General features: G+C 47.9%; 1 protein-coding gene across 24 annotated transcripts in view; it reads left to right on the forward strand.

Moving 5' to 3' along the window:
- The window catches only part of WDR37 (WD repeat domain 37), a 143,480-nt gene that overhangs the window by 58,261 nt on the left and 66,265 nt on the right, over positions 1–18,954 (forward strand). For 19 of the 24 annotated variants that reach the window (XM_063609991.1, XM_063609992.1, XM_063610003.1 and 16 more), the window contains 2 exons: positions 706–943; positions 2,551–2,692. In XM_063609991.1, the coding sequence (XP_063466061.1) occupies positions 706–943; positions 2,551–2,692 (380 nt within the window). Of the gene's footprint in view, positions 1–705; positions 944–2,550; positions 2,693–10,158; positions 18,592–18,954 lie in introns of those variants that run through there. The other 5 variants (XM_063610006.1, XM_055296354.2, XM_063610007.1 and 2 more) reach the window with 2 other exon arrangements.

Genomic DNA, 18,954 nt, shown 5'->3' on the forward strand with positions numbered 1-18,954 from the left:
GGTCTTCACTCCAGAGTTCCTACCTGCTAGATTGAGCATAGTTTTGCATGTGTGCATGTCAGAAGCCGTCTGGCCTCTTCTGCACTGTGTAAGCAGCACCTGGGCTGGGGGTGGGGACTGGCACTCTGTCAGCCCCTGATAAATATTTGTTGGATGCATATACAGATTTTCTTACAGATCTGGCTGTAATGTGTTTGTTTTAGCCTTGGCCTTTGACAGGGGGCTTGATGTTACAAAGGAAAATAGTCTCATGACTATAGCAATAGAATTCTAAGTATATTTTAAATAGCCTCTTGAGAATGAAAATGCTTTTTTGTAATGTGATAAATTACTGATTTTTGTTTGTATTTGGTTAGTTTTAGATTGCATTTCTACTAATAACTGATGAAAACTTAAATGTTGAAAATCATTTTATTTGCCATTCTGTTGATGCATGGAAATAAACGGTAGTTCAGTTGCTGATGTTGTGGATTCCACTTTTTTTCTGTACGAGATGGTCGTAGAATTGATGGGTGTTCATGGGCAGCAGTTATGGGTCAGAGGAGGACATACTCATCACAGTGACCAGCACTAGGCTCCTAGTGGTGGCTATCATGATGGATATGTCCTCAAGAGATTAATGAGAACCATCTATTTTGTAGCTATGTCAGAAGAAACTCAAGATTTCCAGGAAATATCTTTCTTTTTTGGCCTTCCCTTTGGCAGCAGATATCTGGGGAAGATGAAGTAGAGTGCTCTGACAAGGACGAGCCCGACCTCGATGGGGACGTGTCCAGTGACTGCCCCACCATCCGCGTGCCACTGACATCCCTCAAGAGCCACCAGGGCGTGGTCATCGCCGCCGACTGGCTGGTTGGGGGGAAGCAGGCCGTGACTGCCTCCTGGGACCGGACGGCAAACCTGTATGACGTGGAGACGTCCGAGCTCGTTCACTCTCTGACAGGTGCCTGGGTTCTCTGAGTCCGCCGCCTCCTGGCTGTGCATGTTAGTTTATGTCCATGGGTTATGTCTGACCTTGCCAATTACTTCTTGACCAGAATAAGTCTCTGTCCTCTTGGCTCTTCTGTGGTAATTTTTGGAGATTCTTTCTATTAATAATAGAACTGTTGGTAGCTAAATGTATTTTATCTTCAGGGGTTTTATTTTTTAATTTTTATTTATTTATTATTATTTTTTTGAGACGGAGTCTCGATCTGTCGCCCAGGCTGGAGTGCAGTGGCGCAATCTCGGCTCACTGCAAGCTCCGCCCCCTGGGTTCACGCCATTCTCCTGCCTCAGCCTCTCCGAGTAGCTGGGACCACAGGCGCCCGCCACCACGCCCGGCTAATTTTTTGTATTTTCAGTAGAGACGGGGTTTCACCGTAGTCTCGATCTCCTGACCTCGTGATCCACCCACCTCGGCCTCCCAAAGTGCTGGGATTACAAGCGTGAGCCACCGCGCCTGGCCATCTTCAGGGGCTTTAAATTGTAGCATGTAGTATCTAGATATTGGACATATGGTAGTTGTATTAGTTTTCCATTGCTCTGTAACAAATTTTCACAATTTTAGTGTCTTAAAACAACAGGAATTGACGGCCTCATGGTTTCCCAGGTCAGGAATTCTGGGCCTGTGGTAGCTGCTCTTCTCCCTGGGGCCTCAAAGACCTAAGTGAGGGTGCTGCCTGGTCAGGACCTCCCCGAGGCTGTGGTCCTCTTCCAAGTCTGCTGGTCGTTGGAGGAGCTCCTTCCTGCAGCTGGAGTTTGAGGCCCTGTCTTCTTGCCAGCTGCCAGCAGGGGCTCTTCTGGGCATGCAGAGGCTGTGCCTGGCCCCGGGGTCCCTGCACAGGGCATGCCTTTCCCACACAGCAGCCGCTTTCCTCTGCAGCTGGAGCTCCCCTGTTCTGAACTCTCCAACTTCTGGGATTCTTTTTAAGGGCTACGCCAGACCACCCAGGACAATCTTCCCTTTGATGAACTCAAAGTCAACTCATTTAGGGACCTTAATTACATCTGCAAAATCCTTTTTGCCTTATAATGTATCATAATTACCAGAAAGATAATCTCATCCTATTTACAGGCTCTGCCCTAACTGAAGGGAAGGGTGTTAGGCATGTAACGGGTGGGGGCGGCTTGGGGCCATCTTGGGATTCTGCCTACTGAAGTTGCTTCTGCGAATCTGTCTCTAAGTGCATTTCCTGCATGAGCATTAAAGATTGTATTTGACTGAAGACCCATAGCGTTGTATCATTAGAAGATATTCTAAGCAAAGAATGAAGATTTAAGTGGTTCTCACATTCAACCTGTTAATTTGCCTGACCTTCTAACTGTTAGGGTGAGAAAATGGGTTGTGCACCTGTTTGGTTTTCTGTTCCTTTGACATGGACGGCTGAAAGGACTTTAGCTTCTGAGGGAAAACCTGCCCCACTGTGACCCACATGCTGCTGAGTGATTCCATTAGGTCAGGTTCACATTCTCAGAGAGACGGCTTCTTGGGTTCTTGTGCTGTTGAAAAGCTTCTCTCTCAGTGTGCTCCTCAGATGATGACCTTGTGTTTTGCCATCTTGGTTACAGGGCACGACCAGGAGTTGACGCACTGCTGCACACACCCCACCCAGCGGCTCGTGGTGACCTCCTCCCGCGACACGACTTTCCGTCTCTGGGATTTCAGGGACCCCTCCATCCACTCGGTGAATGTTTTCCAGGGACACACGGAGTGAGTTGCGGTAGTTTAGATGTCTGTCTTTAGTCATGAAAAAGTTCTGTGGGTTGACATGAAAACTTAATTCTAGCCTTAATTTTCAGTATTTCCAACTCTACTATCTTTCAAAAAAACGACTACCTTTCAAATTCTGCTATTCTTTTTCTAAACATTTAGCTCCATTTTGGCTATTTCAAAGGATCTAGGAGATTAAGAGAAGGCACCCTCCGATGTTCTCTCAAGTTTAATGCAGACAGAATGGGGGAGTGGGTGGAGAAGAGCAGGGCTGCCAGAGCCTGTAGCTGAGCACAGGGGCCGACCACGCCACCATAGGAGCCATGGGAGCTGTTACTGCTACCCACAGGGCCTGTAGCTGAGCACTGGAGCTGGCCATGCCACCATGGGAGCCGCAGGAGCTGTTACCGCTACCCACGGGGCGTCTCCTGGATCTTTTCCATCTAGTTTTTGTTATTACATGTGTCTGCGTGGTATATTCTGGGAGAAGGTACACACATAGACGCGCAAACACAGACATAGACCCTCAATCCAGTGTGTCCTTCTCTGCTTGGGTTTCTCTCCAGCAACTCAAGCGTAAGAGAGGCAGAGTCTCGCTCTTTTGCCCAGGCCAGACTGCAGTGGCGCTATCTCGGCTCACCACAAGCTCCATCTCCCGGGTTCACACCACTCTCCTGCCTCAGCCTCCCGAGTAGCTCGGACTACAGGCGCCCGCCACCACGTCTGGCTAATTTTTTGTATTTTTAGTAGAGATGAGGTTTCACCGTGATAGCCAGGATGGTCTCGATCTCCTGACCTCGTGATCCGCCCACCTCAGCCTCCCAAAGTGCTGGGATTACAGGCGTGAGCCACCGCACTCAGCCATGTAAGGTCTTAACAGAACTTTTCAGTTCTTTCCGCGACCGCCTCCTTCCCCCAGTCTGGCCCTGCTCAGTCAATGATGAGACCATCTGCCCAGTCATGGGGGCTGTCTACCTAGAGTGTTCCCTGGTTCTTCTCTTTTAATCTCTGCTCCCCTTTCCCCCATCACGCCCCATTGTGGTCCACTGGCAAGTCTCCTGCCAGCCATGCCTGTGGGATCTTCCCGGCCGCTCCTCGCTCCTCCATACCCCCCCTACCTCCCACCAGTGCTGCCGTCCACTCCGACGTCTGGATAAGCAGCGTGCATTGAAAGGTTTATAAATGAACTCCAAATATGAAAATCTGTTTTATATGTTTAACGTTAGTTACTAAGTTTTAGATTTAATGTTCAAAATGTTAGTAAGATGTTGGAAAGGAAAATAGGACTTTTTGTTTGTTTGTTTGTTTAATAGACAGAGTCTCTTTCTGTCACCCAGGCTGGAGTGCAGTGGCATGATCTTGGCTCACTGCAACCTCTGCCTCCCAGGTTCAAGCGATTCTCTTGCCTCAACCTCCCTAGTAGCTGGCATTACAGGCGCCCGCCACCACGCCTGGTTGATTTTTGTATTTTTAGTAGAGGTGGGGTTTCACCATGTTGGTTGGGCTGGTCTTGAACTCCTAACCTCAGGTGATCCGCCTCCCTCGGCCTACCAAAGTGCTGGGATTATAGGTGTGAGCCATCGCGTCTGGCCAGGACAACGTTTTTAAAAAGAAGCTTGAGATTGGAAAACTAATTCCTTGACTCTGAGGCTGGAACAGCAGCAGGCAGCAGTCACGACCATGCGTAGAGATCTTTATGGCAGGCTGGGTCTATTCTGGGGCATCACACACATTATACTGCTCCATCCTGACATCAGGTCAGTGTTTATTCTGCCAGCTCTGTCAGCAGTAGCCACAGTAATACAGACCTCCTGGCAGTCAGTGGCTGAACACAGCACTGTGTTGTTGCTGCATCAGGGTGCAGCAGGTGCTGAGCTGGGCCCCCATGAGCTCACCACATGGGCCTGACCCCGCTGCAGGCCAGCTCATTGGTGAGGAAGATGCTGCAGCTCGGGGAGCGCTGCTTCACACACATGTTAGCTTGGATGTGGTGCTCCCTGACGTCCACCAGATGCAGAGGGGCCCCACAGCAAAGCCCTGGCTGGACCTGGGCCCGCCACCTGGCAACACTGTGCAGGGCGGGGCAGAGGGGCCGCATGACTGCCCTGCTGTTCCTCATGAGAATTCACTGGAAGGGCAGTCAGAGGCCTAGAGGATGGGAGGAGCAAGACGGTCTCATTCCTGCGCCTGCAGTGCCTTCTTAAGCTTTTTGCTTAGAAAAGTTTCAAGCCTACATAAAAACCAACAGAGTAGTACAGTGTACCCACAAACCCTTCACCTAGGTTCGCCTGTTGTATTGTAGCACTGCTGTCTCTTTACACATGTGTACACATCTCTCTCTGAAACCCACGCCCACTAACCCTTCACCTAGGTTCGCCTGTTGTTGTATTGCAGCACTGCTGTCTCTCTTTACACACCTGTCTGTAACAGACACGCCCACTTCCCCTTCACCTAGGTTCGCCTGTTGTTGTATTGCAGCACTGCTGTCTCTCTTTACACACACATACACACCTGTCTGTAACAGACACGCCCACTTCCCCTTCACCTAGGTTCGCATGTTGTTGTATTGCAGCACTGCTGTCTCTGTAGATGTGTACACACCACTCTGTAACACACACTTGTATGTTTTCTTTGGCTGAGCCCTTTGAAAGGAAAACTCCAGCACGCATTTTCTAAGAATAAAGATGTTCTGCTAATACAGTACCATTGTTCAAATAAGAAAATTAGTAAAAATTCTATGGCATCCTTTATCTGGTCCGTATTTAAATTTACTCAGTTCTCCCAAAAATGTCTTTGATACTTTTTTTAGAGCTAGAATTTAATCAGGATTCTCTCATCACATTTAGATATTATGTCCTTTGGCTTCTTTTTTTTTTTTTTTTTTTTTTTTTTTTTGAGACGGAGTCTTGCTCTGTCACCCAGGCTGGAGTGCAGTGGCACAATCTCGGCTCACTGCAAGCTCCGCCTCCCGGGTTCATGCCATTCTCCTGCCTCAGCCTCTCCAAGTAGCTGGGACTACAGGCGCCCGCCACCACGCCCGGCTAATTTTTTGTATTTTTAGTAGAGACGGGGTTTCACCGTGGTCTCGATCTCCTGACCTCGTGATCTGCCCGCCTCGGCCTCCCAAAGTGCTGGGATTACAAGCGTGAGCCACCGCGCCTGGCCTTCCTTTGGCTTCTTTTAATCTAGAATGGTCCTTTCCCTATTTTTTGTTACTTTTTAGGATATTGAGTTTTTTGGTGAAGAATCCAAGCCTGCTCTTTTGTAGAATGCCCCTCACTCTGCATTTTTCTTATGACTTCCTTTAAAGTGCCCCTCTGCTGTGCTATTGGTGTGCTGAAGCGCTCCTGCGGTTAAGATGGCGTCTGCAGGTCTCCCTGCCAGAGGTGCTCTCCTGTTTCAAATAGTGAAGCGACACTATTCCACGGATGTTAATTCCCCAGTGACCTTTCCTCAGTCCAGGGCCTCAGCTCATTGTTACGTTGAGTCCTGCAGAAGGAGATCTTTGTAATTCTGTCTACACTGGTTAGTTGGCACTGTGTTTTTTGAGTGTTAGCGAGCATAGACACCTGCACTTTGTTGGTGTTAGTGGTTGTGATCCCTGTGGTCTTTGGTTTTGGCTTCTGAGTGCCCCCCACCACCCCACCGTGGGACCTGCAGGGCCCTGAGTGCCACCATCCTGGCACAGCTCCCTGCCCCAGGCTAGGACAACCCAGCAGCTCTCACTGCATTGACTCTGGTCATCTGTATGGAGCACAAAAATCTGTCAGAGCTTTGAGAATTGGGTGAAGGAGGGTAGTTTTGTGTCTAGCGAGCGGGGAAGCTTCCTATGTGCTTCCGATATGGGAATTGCAGGGATAAGCCAGTGTGCCCTGTGGTGCCCGTCCCCTTTGAGGGCAGGATGGAAAGGCCGAAGAATTCTGTCCAGAGGAGGATGCAGTGGAGCCAGGGCTTGGTGAGTTGCTGGTTTGTGCCAGGCACTGTTGGAGCCCCGGCATCACCCCACTTCAGAGAGAGAAACCGAGGCATGAGGAAGCCAGGTGGTTTGCTGAGGGTTTGGCTCTAGGGGGTCATTCCAGAGCAGTCCCTCCTGGTGCTTTCAAGGTGCCTCTTGTGTTATTTAAGACCCTTCTAGTCCTGTATTGTCTCTGTTCAGTTGCCATATTTAATTGAAAGATTTTATTTTTGTTTTGTATAAAAAGAAAAGTTTTTGTATTTATATCACCAGAGTTGATTGCAAGTGCATGTTTTCGCTTCTAAGGCTGTTGCAACCGTGTGGTCTTGGCCATTTGACTGTGAAGTGTAGTCAATGCTGGTGGCATCTTTAAAATACCTGCTTAGGCTGGGTGTGGTGGCTCACGCCTGTAAGCACTTTGGGAGGCCGAGACAGGCGGATCACCTGAGGTTGGGAGTTTGAGACCAGCTTGACCAACATGGAGAAATTCTGTCTCTACTAAAAATACAAAATTAGCCAGGTGTGGTGGCACACGCCTGTAATCCCAGCTACTTGGGAGGCTGAGGCAGGAGAATCGCTTGAACCTGGGAGGTGGAGGTTGTGGTGAGCTGAGATTGTGCCGTTGCACTCCAGCCTGGGCAATGAGCGAAACTCCAAACTCCGTCTCAGAAAAAAAAAATCTGGTTAATTTGTGGTACATTTTTGCAGCTAGTGGATACATGAAACAATGATTGTTTTTTAGAGAGCTGTACTTATGAAGAATGTAGTAACTGTTATGAAAGAGTTCTTATTAATGTGGACCTATGAATACGGTTTCCTAAGGTTTATGTCTTTCTATTGGAATCAGGTGTGGGGGTAGAGTAAGGTGGAGTGTGTAATTCCCGTGTGCCCTCTCTCCCACATGGGTCTTCCAAGCTGTAGGCTATGCTTCCATGCACCTGAATCGTGGGGGTGAGGTGAACGTGGACCAGACCTGCCTGGGCCAGGCTTACTCAGATCGTTTATGCTTTCTTTTTTCTTACTCAAATTATCATGAACTAGCATATCTTGTTGATGTGTACATCCAAAAATACGTTTTGAAAAGATCTCTCTTTGGTGCTAATTTTGTTGCTGTGTTGGGGCGAGTCCGCTGGGCTCTTGGACATTCAGCTTCCCCTCACCGGCCTGGCGCTTCCTCAGCTGTGCTCATGCAGGATGAGGGTTTGGTCAGCAGGTGGAGCCGTGGATGCCTTTATTGAGCACAAACTCTTCTTTCCTGACATCAGATCAGCTGTAAGCCTGTACACATGCCTCATAATGAGAAAAGCAGGAAATGAATCATATTACAAAAATGTTTCATCTGAGGCGTCTTCTTAGTAACGCTTGCCTTTGTCTCTGGCATGGGTTTTGTAGGTTCGAGCCAATAGACAAATAAAACCTACAGAGTGCATGATCCTTACAAATGTGTAGAGCTGTGCATCTGTGCCACAGCACACCTGGGTGAGGTCCTGGCAGTGCGGGTTTAGTTCTTGAGATGTGCATCTGCGCCACAGCAGAAGTGCCGGTTTAGTTCCTGACCAAGATGTGCATCCGCTCCACAGCACACCTGAGTGAGGTCTGGAGTGAGGGTTTAGGTCCTGAGATGTGCATCTGCGCCACAGCAGAAGTGCCGGTTTAGTTCCTGACGTGTGCATCCGTGCCACAGCACACCTGGGTGAGGTCCGGGGTGCGGGTTTAGTTCCTAAGAGGAATGGCCAGGTTGTGTGTGTGTTCCATTTGATCACTTGTTTGGGACATTCTGAACATGACTTGTAAGAGCACACCCTGGGTCTCCTGCCTTCCCTGCCACCATGTCATTCTGAGAGACCCTCTGCTCCGGGGGATTCTCTGCAGTGGCCACGGCATCGCCAAGGACATCCGTGAGCCTCCGATGCGCGTCCAGCGTGTTAGCGCCCAGACCCACAGGGCCTGGCACCCTGATAGGTGAGAATGTTCACCCAGGGCCCAGCCTGAGGCATACAGGACTGCCTGCTCATCCAGGAAGTAGCTCCGTCGGTTTTCCAGGGTGATCCTGAGTCCTTTTCACTAGTTCTTTTCCTGAGCATTGAAAGCAAAAGTCAGACGTGCGTTCTTAGGAAGTTTGCTGTTCTTGTTGATGTAGGCTGAAAAGTTGTACGCAGGGTGTTTTTAGTGATATCTCTTAAACAGAGGCAGTATTTCTTCAACATATGTGACTAAAAATACCCTTTCTCACGTAATTTATATTAACATGATGTGGAATGTGCTTTTCAAAGTTTTATCTTAGGGCTTATTTTCACTTGTAGGAACTCAGCATAAATTCTTTAGTATAGTATATTAGAATCTAATGTCTTTTGTAATGTAAATAACTGTCTAGTTAAGGTGAATTGCTGTATATCGGGTTTTCTTAAGGCAAGAAGTAGCTCTAAAGGCTTAAGGGTAACTGGCCCAGTTTTGTGATCCAGTTTCCAGGAGAGATTTTTCCCCACTTTCATTTTTTTCTTACTGTAATCCCCATACTTTTACTTGCATTCTGTGCCTTTTTGAAAGACTGGAGTTTGAGTTCTACTGCTTCACTGTAAGAAAGAAAAGCGTAGCAAAATGGGTTCCCTGAAACGTGTGGTCGTTACCTTTGCTGGATGGGGATGGAGCTCCGTGCTGTGAGCTGCTGAAGGCTTTGGTCCTACGTGTTTAGAAGGACCAGTCGCCTTTTCCTTTTGAGGTGTCTTATTTCTTTTCACTCTGTGTTATGGCATCTCTGTATTATAGCAGGAATTTTACCATGATAGTAGTTAGTTGGCGTAACTGTGTGGCTGTTTTTATTTGACTGTTTGTTAGTGACCCAGTGTGTACTGATTTATATGAAAAGCAATTTTAGATACTTCATACAGCAGAAATGTGAAGTTGTATGTGTTGTTCTTAGAAATAATAAAAAGGCTTAATTTGAAAATTTCAGTGTGTCACAGGAATTCAGCTGTTGGTGGCTATTTCTCTCTCTTTTTCTTTCTTTCTTTTTTTTTCTTTTTGTGAGACGGAGTCTCGCTCTGTTGCCCAGGCTGGAGTGCAGTGGCGCAATCTCGGCTCACTGCAACCTCCACCTCCTGGGTTCAAGCGATTCCCCTGCCTCAGCCTCCCGAGTAGCTGGGACTACAGGCACGTGCCTTGGTGGCTATTTCTTATACCTTGTTTGATTGCACTCTGTAGATTGATGTTTTTTTACAAATGAAGGTCTGTGGACCCCAGCCCTGGCCGAGCAGGTCTGTTGGTGCCAGTTTTCCAACAGCACATGCTCACTTCCTGCCTCTCTCTCACATTTTGGTCATTCTCACAATATTTCTTACTTTTTCACTGTGATTATGTGAGGATGGTCAGTGACTTTTGCTGTAACTGTTATAATTGGTTTTGAGGCCCTGGGAACCTTGCCCATAGAAGACAGTGAACTTAGTCGATAAATCGTGTGTGTTCCGACTGCCCCACTAACTGGCCATTCCTTCGTCTCTCATCTTCTCCTAAGGCCTCTGACTCCCTGAGTGAGACACAACACTATTGAAATTAGGCCAATTAACATCCCTACAGCAGCCTCTCAGTGTTGAAATGAAGAGTTGCGTGTCTCTCACTTGAAAGCTGGAAATGACGAAGCTTAGTGAGGAAGATGTGTCGAAGGCAGAGGGGCTGAAAGCTGAGCGTCCTGCACCGGACAGCCAGGTTCTGAATGCAAAGGAAAATTTCCGGAAGGAAAGTAAAACTGCTACTCCAGTGGACACACGAATGATAAGAACACGATCCTAATGCTGATATGAAGGAAGTTTGAGTGGTCTGGATTGATTAAACCAGCCACATTCCCTTTAGCCAAAGCCTTATCCAGAGCAGGGCCCTGACTCTTCAATTCTGTGAGGGCTTAGAGAGGTGAGGGAGCTGTGGAAGAAAAGCTGGAAGCTGGCAGAGGTTGGTTTATGAGGTTTAAGGAAGGAAGCCGTCTCCATAACATGAGAGTGCAAGGTGAAGCAGCAAGTGCTGATGGAGAAGCTGCACCAAGTTCTCTGGAAGATCCAGCTGAGATCATTGATGAAGATGACTGTGTTTAATAACAGATTTTCAGTGTAGACAAAGCAGCCTTCTGTTAAAGAAGGTGCCATCTAGAACTTTCCTAGCTAGAGAAGTCACTGCCTGGCTTCAAAGGACAGACGATGCTTTTGTGAGGGACTAGTACAGCTGGTGACTTAGAGTTGAAGCCAGTGCTCATTTGCCATTCTGAAAATCCTAGGGCCCTTAAGAATTATGTGAAACCTACTCTGCCTGTGCTCTATAAATGGATCACCAAAGGCTGGATGAGAGCACATCTGTTTACACCATGGTTTACTGAATATTTTAAGCCTATTGTTGAGGCCTACTGCTCAGGAAAAAAGTTTTTTTTTTTTTTTTTTTTTTTCAAAATTGTCCTGCTTATTGACAGTGCACCTAAGGGCTCTGATGGAGAGGTACAAGGAGATGAATGGTGTTTTCATGCCTGGTAACACAACCCCCATTCTGCAGCCCATGGTTCAAGGAGTCATTTTGACTTTTGAGTCTTATTACTTAAAAAATACACTTCGTAAGGCTATAGCTGCCATAGATAGTGATTCCTCTGATGGACCGTGGCAACGTCAATTGGGCACCTTCGGGAAAGGATTTGTCTTTCTGGTTGCCATTCAGAACACTTGTGATTCATGGGAGAAGGTCAAAATGTCACAGGAATTTGAGAGATGTTGAGGGGTTCAAGGCTTCAGGGGAGAAAGTCACTGCAGGTGTGGTGGAAACAGGAAGATAACTAGGATTAGAAGTGGATCCTGAAGATGGGACTGAATTGCTACAATCTCATGATAAACTTGAATGGACGAGGAACTGCTTCTTATGGATGAGCAAAGAAAGTGGTTTCTTGAGTGGGAATGTACTCTTGGTGAAGATGCTGTGAGCATTGTTTAAATGACAGCAAAGGATTTTGAATATTCCATAAACTTCAGTAGTAAAGCGGTGGTAGGGTTTGAGAGGACTGACTCCAGTTTTGAAGTTCAATTGTGGGTAAAATGCCTTTTTATTTTATTTTATTTTTTTTGAGATGGGAGTCTCGCCCTGTTGCCTAGGCTATAGTGCAGTGGTACTATCTTGGCTCACTGCAACCTCCGCCTCCCAGGTTCAAATGATTTTTCTGCCTCAGCCTCCCGAGTAGCTGGGATTACAGGCACCTGCCACCACGCTTGGCTAATTTTTACATTTTTAGTAGAGACAGGGTTTCACCACGTTGGCCAAGCTGGTCTCAAACTGCTAACCTCAAATGATCCACCTGCCTTGGTCTCCCAAAGTGCTGGGTTTACAGGCGTGAGCCACCATGACCGGCCCCAGTAAAATGCTTTTAAACAGCATCACATGTGGTAGAGAAATCTTTTGTAAAAGGAGGAGTCAATTGCTACAGCAGACTTCATTGCTGTCCTATTTTAAGAAATTGTCCCAGCCTTCAGCAGCCACCACCCTGATCAGTCAGCAGCCGTCAGCATCGAGGGAGGACCCTCCACCAGCAAAAAGATTATGACTCACCAAAGGCTCAGATGACTGTTAGTGTTTTTTAGTGGCAAAATTTGTCTTACTTAAGAAATGCACATTGCGTTTTTAGAGGTAATGTGGGTGCTCACTTAACAGACTACAGGATGGTGTGGCTATAGCTTCTGTATGCACCGGAAAACCAGACAGCTCTTGTGATCCACGTTACCGCAATCTTCACCTCACAGCGTGGTCTGGAACGAATGGAACCCGCAGAAGCTCCAAGATTGCCTGTGTTTGTCCTAACCCCCAGGAGCTGCAGCTGGAAGTCAGTGCTTTTCACCTGAACTAAGTTCTTTTCTGTTCATGTGTTTTTCACCCAGCAGTGTAATTCCAAAGCCTGGCCCTCTCCTGGCTGCTGCATTCCCTTGCACACACCCAGGGGGGTGAACCCACACCAGGCCGTTCCAGCGTGGGCCCTCACTGTGCAGACCGTGGGTGAATAGACGTGCCTGCAAGAGGCTTTTGCTGTCATGACATTTGCCTGTTTAGATCTCAGCCTCAGCCCTCAGACCCCCCTCAGCACACCGCAATCCTGTAGAGTTTTCCTCCCCTCCCCATTTCCCTTTTTTGTTTTGTTTTGTTGTTGTTGTTGTTGTTGTTGTTATTTTGGTTGCTATAAAAAGGAGCTGACAGGCGAGGCATCACTGGCCATTAAGCCTCCTCTGTGGGTGGCAGGTGGCTCTGCCTTGTGCTGGGCTGGCAGTGTTTGCAATGCGGATAAACTTCAGCATTGAAAAAAACAGGAGATCATCTCAACATGGATGCAATATTTGAGGATGCAAAGTTTTTTGGTTTCTTCCTTTTTAATTCTTTACAAACGATTTTAACTTTATTCCCAAAATGTGGTCTTTGGTGCTTTCTTGTAAAGAAAACACAACATACATGTAACCAAACAAAATTTTAAAAAATCAGTTGAGAAATTATAATGATCACTTTGAAGTGATGACATGTTTGTGTGCTTTTATTTCCAAACATCTGGGAGAGAGATTTGGCACTAAACAGTGAGTTCTAGATCGTGTGCTCAGAAAGGTAAACACACTTTTGCACCTTGTGTCATGGTGTTAACAGTTTTCTTTATGCTTTTAAAGGGAAAAGTTTAGAAAGTGACATTTTTAACTGGATGATGGGCAGTTTTTATTGCATCTGAACTTTGTGCTTGGTCACAGTCAGCATGCAGGCGTCAGCTTGGGTGTGGGCCTCTGGGTGCTGTCCGGCCAGCCGGCCGCCTGGGAGGTGGGCGTTGGAAAGGCCGCATGTGGTCTCTAAATCAGTTTGCTTTCCATTTTCAGATCTGCTTTCTTTTTGGTGATGGCTTTTGAGGCCTTGTCTGTGGGAAAGGTGGAGAGCCAGCCATCTACCAGGTGGTGACTTTGTGGACAGCAGGGCCCTGTGGAAGGGCCTCTGGGGTGGAAGTGACATGGAGATGAGGACGGCCTGCAGGCTGCAGGGGCCTTGGAAGCACACCTGTGTCTCCTCTCAGTGTTACATCGCATACCCATATGCCTGAAAGCTTGGTGGTTGTCTTTTTAATTAGATTACATTAGAGTACTTTAACAAAATGTTGTATGTATTCATGGAGTGTGAGTGCAGTTTTGCTACCTTGATGTACTCCACTCAGGTGAGGCCAGGGCCTTCAGCATACCCCTCGCTGGAGTGACACTCATTGCACTCACCAGGCAACCTCCTGTCATCCACCCTGCCCCGGTTCTCTGCTCTGTCCATCAGTCCTGTATCCACCCCACCCTGGGTCGTCTCTGCCCTGTCCATCAGTCCTCCCGTCGTCCCCCCTGCCCTGGGTCATATCTGCCCTATCCATCAGTCCTCCCGTCACCCACCCCGCCCCGGGTCTCTGCCCTGTCAGTCGTCCCATCACCCACCCCGCCCTGGGTCTCTGCCCTGTCTCTCAGTCCTCCCGTCACCCACCTCACCCTGGGTCTCCACCCTGTCTGTCAGTCCTCCGCTGTCCTGTGTGCACATAGTTTTGCTCCCACTTGCCAGTGAGGACACCCGCTCTTTGTCTTTCAGTGTTTGTATTGTTTCACTTAAGAGAATGGCCCCCAGTTCTATCCATGTTGCTGCATAAATTAATAAAGGTGATTTTATTTTTAGGAAGTATATAGATTTATATAAATACAACTCTTAATAATAACTGGCTGATATCCAAGGTTATCATAAAACCGAGGCTAGGGTCACTAAGGACTCCATCTGTCGCCCGTGACAGCTTTTCGGAGCTTTGGTGGTTGACCTGAGTATGGTGCAGATTCCAGAGAACCGTAGTGGGCAGCCGTTGGCGGGAACAGGACCTCACTGCAGCACTTGTGTTCAGGGGTGGTCTTGGGTGTTTCTGTATATTAGTTAGTGAATGCTTTGTCTTGTGACCACAGAAACTGCCAAGGAGACATTAGCAGATACAGTGTGCAGCTGGGCACACCTAGGCCCAGTGGTTCTTACTGTGCAAAGGAGAATCCTTGTCTCTTACCAGCAGAGCAGCGCTGTCCGTGCCACCACCTGCAGAGCTGCTGTTCCATCCTCCCCTCTCAGTGTCCTGTGGTATGAACCTAACAGTAACTTCCTGAGCCAGTCCCTTGTTGATGCATGTTTTTAAATTTTTATTGGTTTATTTTTTTTGAGACAGAGCCTCACCCTCTCACCTAAGCTGGACTGCAGTGGCATGATCATGGCTCACTGCAATCTCGACCTCCCGGGCTCAAGTGATCCTCCCACCTCAGCCTCCTGAGTAGCAGGGACTACAGGGCTGTGCCACTACTGCCTGCTAATGTTTGTATTTTTTTGTAGAGATGGAGTCTCACCATGTTGCTTAGGCTGCTCTTGAAATCTTGGTCTCAAGTGATCCTCTTGCCTCAGCCTCCAAAGTGCTGGGATTACAGGCATGACTCATTGAGCCTGGCTGCCTATTGATGCATTTTAAAGTTGCTTCCAAGTTAGAATATTGTTTTTAAAAGTGAGAGGAGATTTAGTGTATCTCCGTTTTACCCTTTTAAAGTTCCTCATTTAAGAAGGGCTACTCAGGAACTGATAAATAAGGACTTAAGGAAATGATTGCATTTGAATTGCTCTACTCGACAGCTTTGTTTCGGCCTGTCAGATTCTGTCACTTTGCTTTGAGATGACTGTGAGACAGCCATCAGGCTATTGACACATACTCAAAACTTCCTAACTGTGAGGTACTTCAGGACAGACTCCGGAGACAGGTGCGGGTGTCTGAGTCCACAGGTCAGCAGAAACCAGCATGATATGCAGAGCGGGCAGCATGGGGAGGGGTGGCTGCCTAAAGCGTCAGCTTACGTTTGGAAAAGATGGTGGTGACCATGCTGTGTGCGTGGCCACTGCAGAGCCAGGGCCCGGGTGGCATGTGAGGGTCGCCTGGCAGCCTCTGATCAGCATCTGCACTGTGTGCACTCAGCCACCCTCAGCCAGCTCTGTTTGAAGTCCCTGCATACATCTGCGCTGTGTGCACTCAGCCACCCTCAGCCAACCCTGCCTGAAGTCCCTGCACACATCTGAGCCGTGTGCACTCAGCCACCCTCAGCCAGCTCTGCATGGAGTCCCTGCACACATCTGAGCCGCGTGCACTCAGCCACCCTCAGCCAGCTTTGGTTGAAGTCCCTGCACACATCTGCGCTGCGTGCACTCAGCCACCCTCAGCCAGCTTTGGTTGAAGTCCCTGCACACATCTGCGCTGTGTGCACTCAGCCACCCTCAGGCAGCTCTGCATGAAGTCCCTGCAGGCATCTGAGCTGCAGGGTTTCTGGTGCTCAGCAGCAGAGCAGAGAAACACTTCATTTAACACCATCTTTGGAGAGCACGATGTTCCAGAGAAGTGATTTCTCCAATGATCCCTCAAGAACCAACACTTTGTAAAAAAAAGACTATTTCGTGTGTGTGTGTAAGAGAGGGACACACCAGTGCTTTAGGAGTGTGCACGCACTGCCACGCTGCCTCCCTGCCCCGATGGCCTCACAGGCCGGGTGTTACTGTTTGTCTCTGCCGTGTGTTTTGTTTCAGCTTCTCTGGAAGTCAGTTGTTGCTTTTTCCCATTTTTGTGCTGGTTGCTAACGCTGTTTCTCACTCAATCCCACTGATTTACTTACTGCTCCTGAACATTCTAAAACTGATATGTAGAAATGAAAGTGACCCTGAATGAAAGACTAAGGGCCATTCCTATGAAGAAAGAACATGAGTGCGTGGGCGTTAGGAATTTCCTCTATATACCAGAAGGCCGTGCTGCAATACTAGTCAAGAGCGTGTATTTGGAAAATACGTCTGTATAGGCTCCTGCAGATGCAGTGGTTGTAAGAAACAGTCTCTGTCCTTAGTAGCCTTGACATTCTAGGATGATAAGATCAGCACACGAGACAGAGCAGAGCAAGAGAACACAGAGCTGGGTGCTGTTACTGAGTCCAGGCACCACAGGTCAGTGTTGCTGTAATGGGTCTTCTTTCTTTGTGTCGTAGCCAAGGTGAAGCTCTTCAGCTAGCAGAAGAGTGTTCTCACTGTGCCCCCATAGCTCATGGACCTGATCTTTAGAATCTTATTTTTGGTCGGGTGAGGTGTCAGGTTATACTGAACTAAATGTTTTCTTTGAATAGTCTGTGGAAAGGTTCTTACTAATTCAGTTAGTCAAATGTTAGGGAGGCTTTAGCGTAGTCTGAAGTCACTTTAGAAGCCCTTCTCTGTGGGACGTGGTAAACACGGATATTGCAGAGGCTTCTTGTGGCTTTGCTGTGGTGCCTGTTGGCAGCACTTCCAGGCCTTAGGGTGCTGTTGTGCGCCTAACACTGCTGACCTTATAATATTATAAGTGGCCAGTCACTTGCCCCCTTCGCTGGGAGGAGGGAGGCGTCACTGGAGTGACTTTACCTCCTCCTCTGCTGCACACTGTCTCACGAGGAGCGGGGCCTGCACACAGCCAGTGCTTAATAAATATTTGTTGCATGAACAGTTCTGTAGTGCAGCCCTTATCAGTGACTTAGTTGGGAAATCTCTCGTTATTTCTGCCGAGAGGGGTTGGAGAGTAGCATGGCCCCATGAGACTACTGAGGTAGAACTATGCGTTAGGAGAACTGACTTCTCCAGGGAACAGTTGAATTTGAAATTCTGAAAAAGAATCACATGTGATACATACTTGATTTTTGCTTTGATTGATTTTTATCTTAAGGGTCCACTTTTTTGGGAGGTAGCTGTCAAGGAGTATTTAGAAATGTGTCTTATTTGAATGTGACTTTTCCGTTTCTTGGTGAGTCCTCTGAGTTCGTCAAATGAATGCTTGTGTGAGTTGTTGAATTCCAAAAGGCGTGGGTGACGAGAAAGGCCAGGATGGAGCTTCGGAGACCCCGAGTGTGCATTTGGGCTGCCTGGCTGTGAAGGGAAGACCTGATTAATGTGTTAGGAGTTGGATTTCATGCAGATAGCTTGGAAATTGCAGGAAGGGCCCTGATGACTCTGAACACAACGCAGCTACCCCACGTCTTCCCTTGCACTGTGAGGCGCCCTCTCCGAGGGGCACCCAGGGGTCCTGGCTGGCTTGTTGGGGTGTCCTTTGGTTACTTAGGGCACTGTTTTAAAGTCAGGACTGTTGGTGACACAGGTGTTGTACTTTTGTATGAGCGCTGTAATAGAACAGTTGACCCGCCAAAGTAATAAAGTAATAAAGCCACAGTGGTGCCTGTTTCACAGCTGTTCATTTTCAAAGATCTGTTCTCGGTACCTTGACTGAGAAGGCTGGGTTCCAAGGAAGGGGCTGCCGTCCACAGGCCTCCCCATTGCGCACCCTTGCTGTCTGTGGACACACAGGCGTGCTCCTCAGATGTAAACACATTACCTTGAGGAATAGGAAAGGAAACAATCGTTAGTGTTTGATGTCGTGCTGGAAAAGCACTCCCATCCGCGCTCTGTGGCTCGGTGTTTTCCACATCGTGTCTTCTTATCCTTAGCAGTGAAATTTCGGCAGATTGTTATGCAGAAGCGGTTCTGTGTCTCTGTGTGACTGGGAGACAGCTGTTCGTCCTAATGAGGATGCCAGCTTTGCGGCGTTTCCGCTGATGGAGACCCGCGGAGGGAGCGGAATGTTCCAGACCAGGCAGTGGTGTGCGGCGAGGAGGTGCTGCACTGTCAGCTGGAGGAGCACGCTCGGCTGCCCCACATGACAAGATAAATGAGTTTGCCGGAGTTTGGCAGCGTTGGAACCATTTCCAGTGCACGGCCGTGCGCACCAGCCTCCCCGTGGGACCTGTGGGCTGAGGGTGCCTTGGAAACTGCTGCCTCTTTTGAAGTTCTTTTTTCTTTTGATGTCCAACAATACTTGTCAGGATTGTGATTTATTAAAAACCTAATGTCTTTCAGCATTTCATTAACATGGAGTTAGGCGATCTTTTGTTGAGCCTTTTTTCCTATTAATTTAGTAGAATGTTCACTGAAACTTAACTTGGCCAAACCTCCTGAAGACTCCAGTTCAAAGAGAAGTTGGGGGCAGCTCTCCTCTCGCTCTTCCAGGCTCCCCCAGCAGCTGGAGTCCTCTAAGCCTCATTGTAACCTTCTCACTGAAGCATGGCAGCGTCTGATTTATAGTCACGCCCTCACGTTGTTATTTTTTTATCTCTTTTTTTTTCATTAATTTTTTGCACACAAAACAATTAACATTTTCTAAAAATACATATAAACAAAAAGATGCATATCAAACATATTAGGAAGGTTGCACATGGGAAGATGGGGT

The sequence above is a fragment of the Symphalangus syndactylus genome, chromosome 10 (assembly GCF_028878055.3).
Source record: "Symphalangus syndactylus isolate Jambi chromosome 10, NHGRI_mSymSyn1-v2.1_pri, whole genome shotgun sequence".
Lineage (NCBI taxonomy): Eukaryota > Metazoa > Chordata > Mammalia > Primates > Hylobatidae > Symphalangus > Symphalangus syndactylus.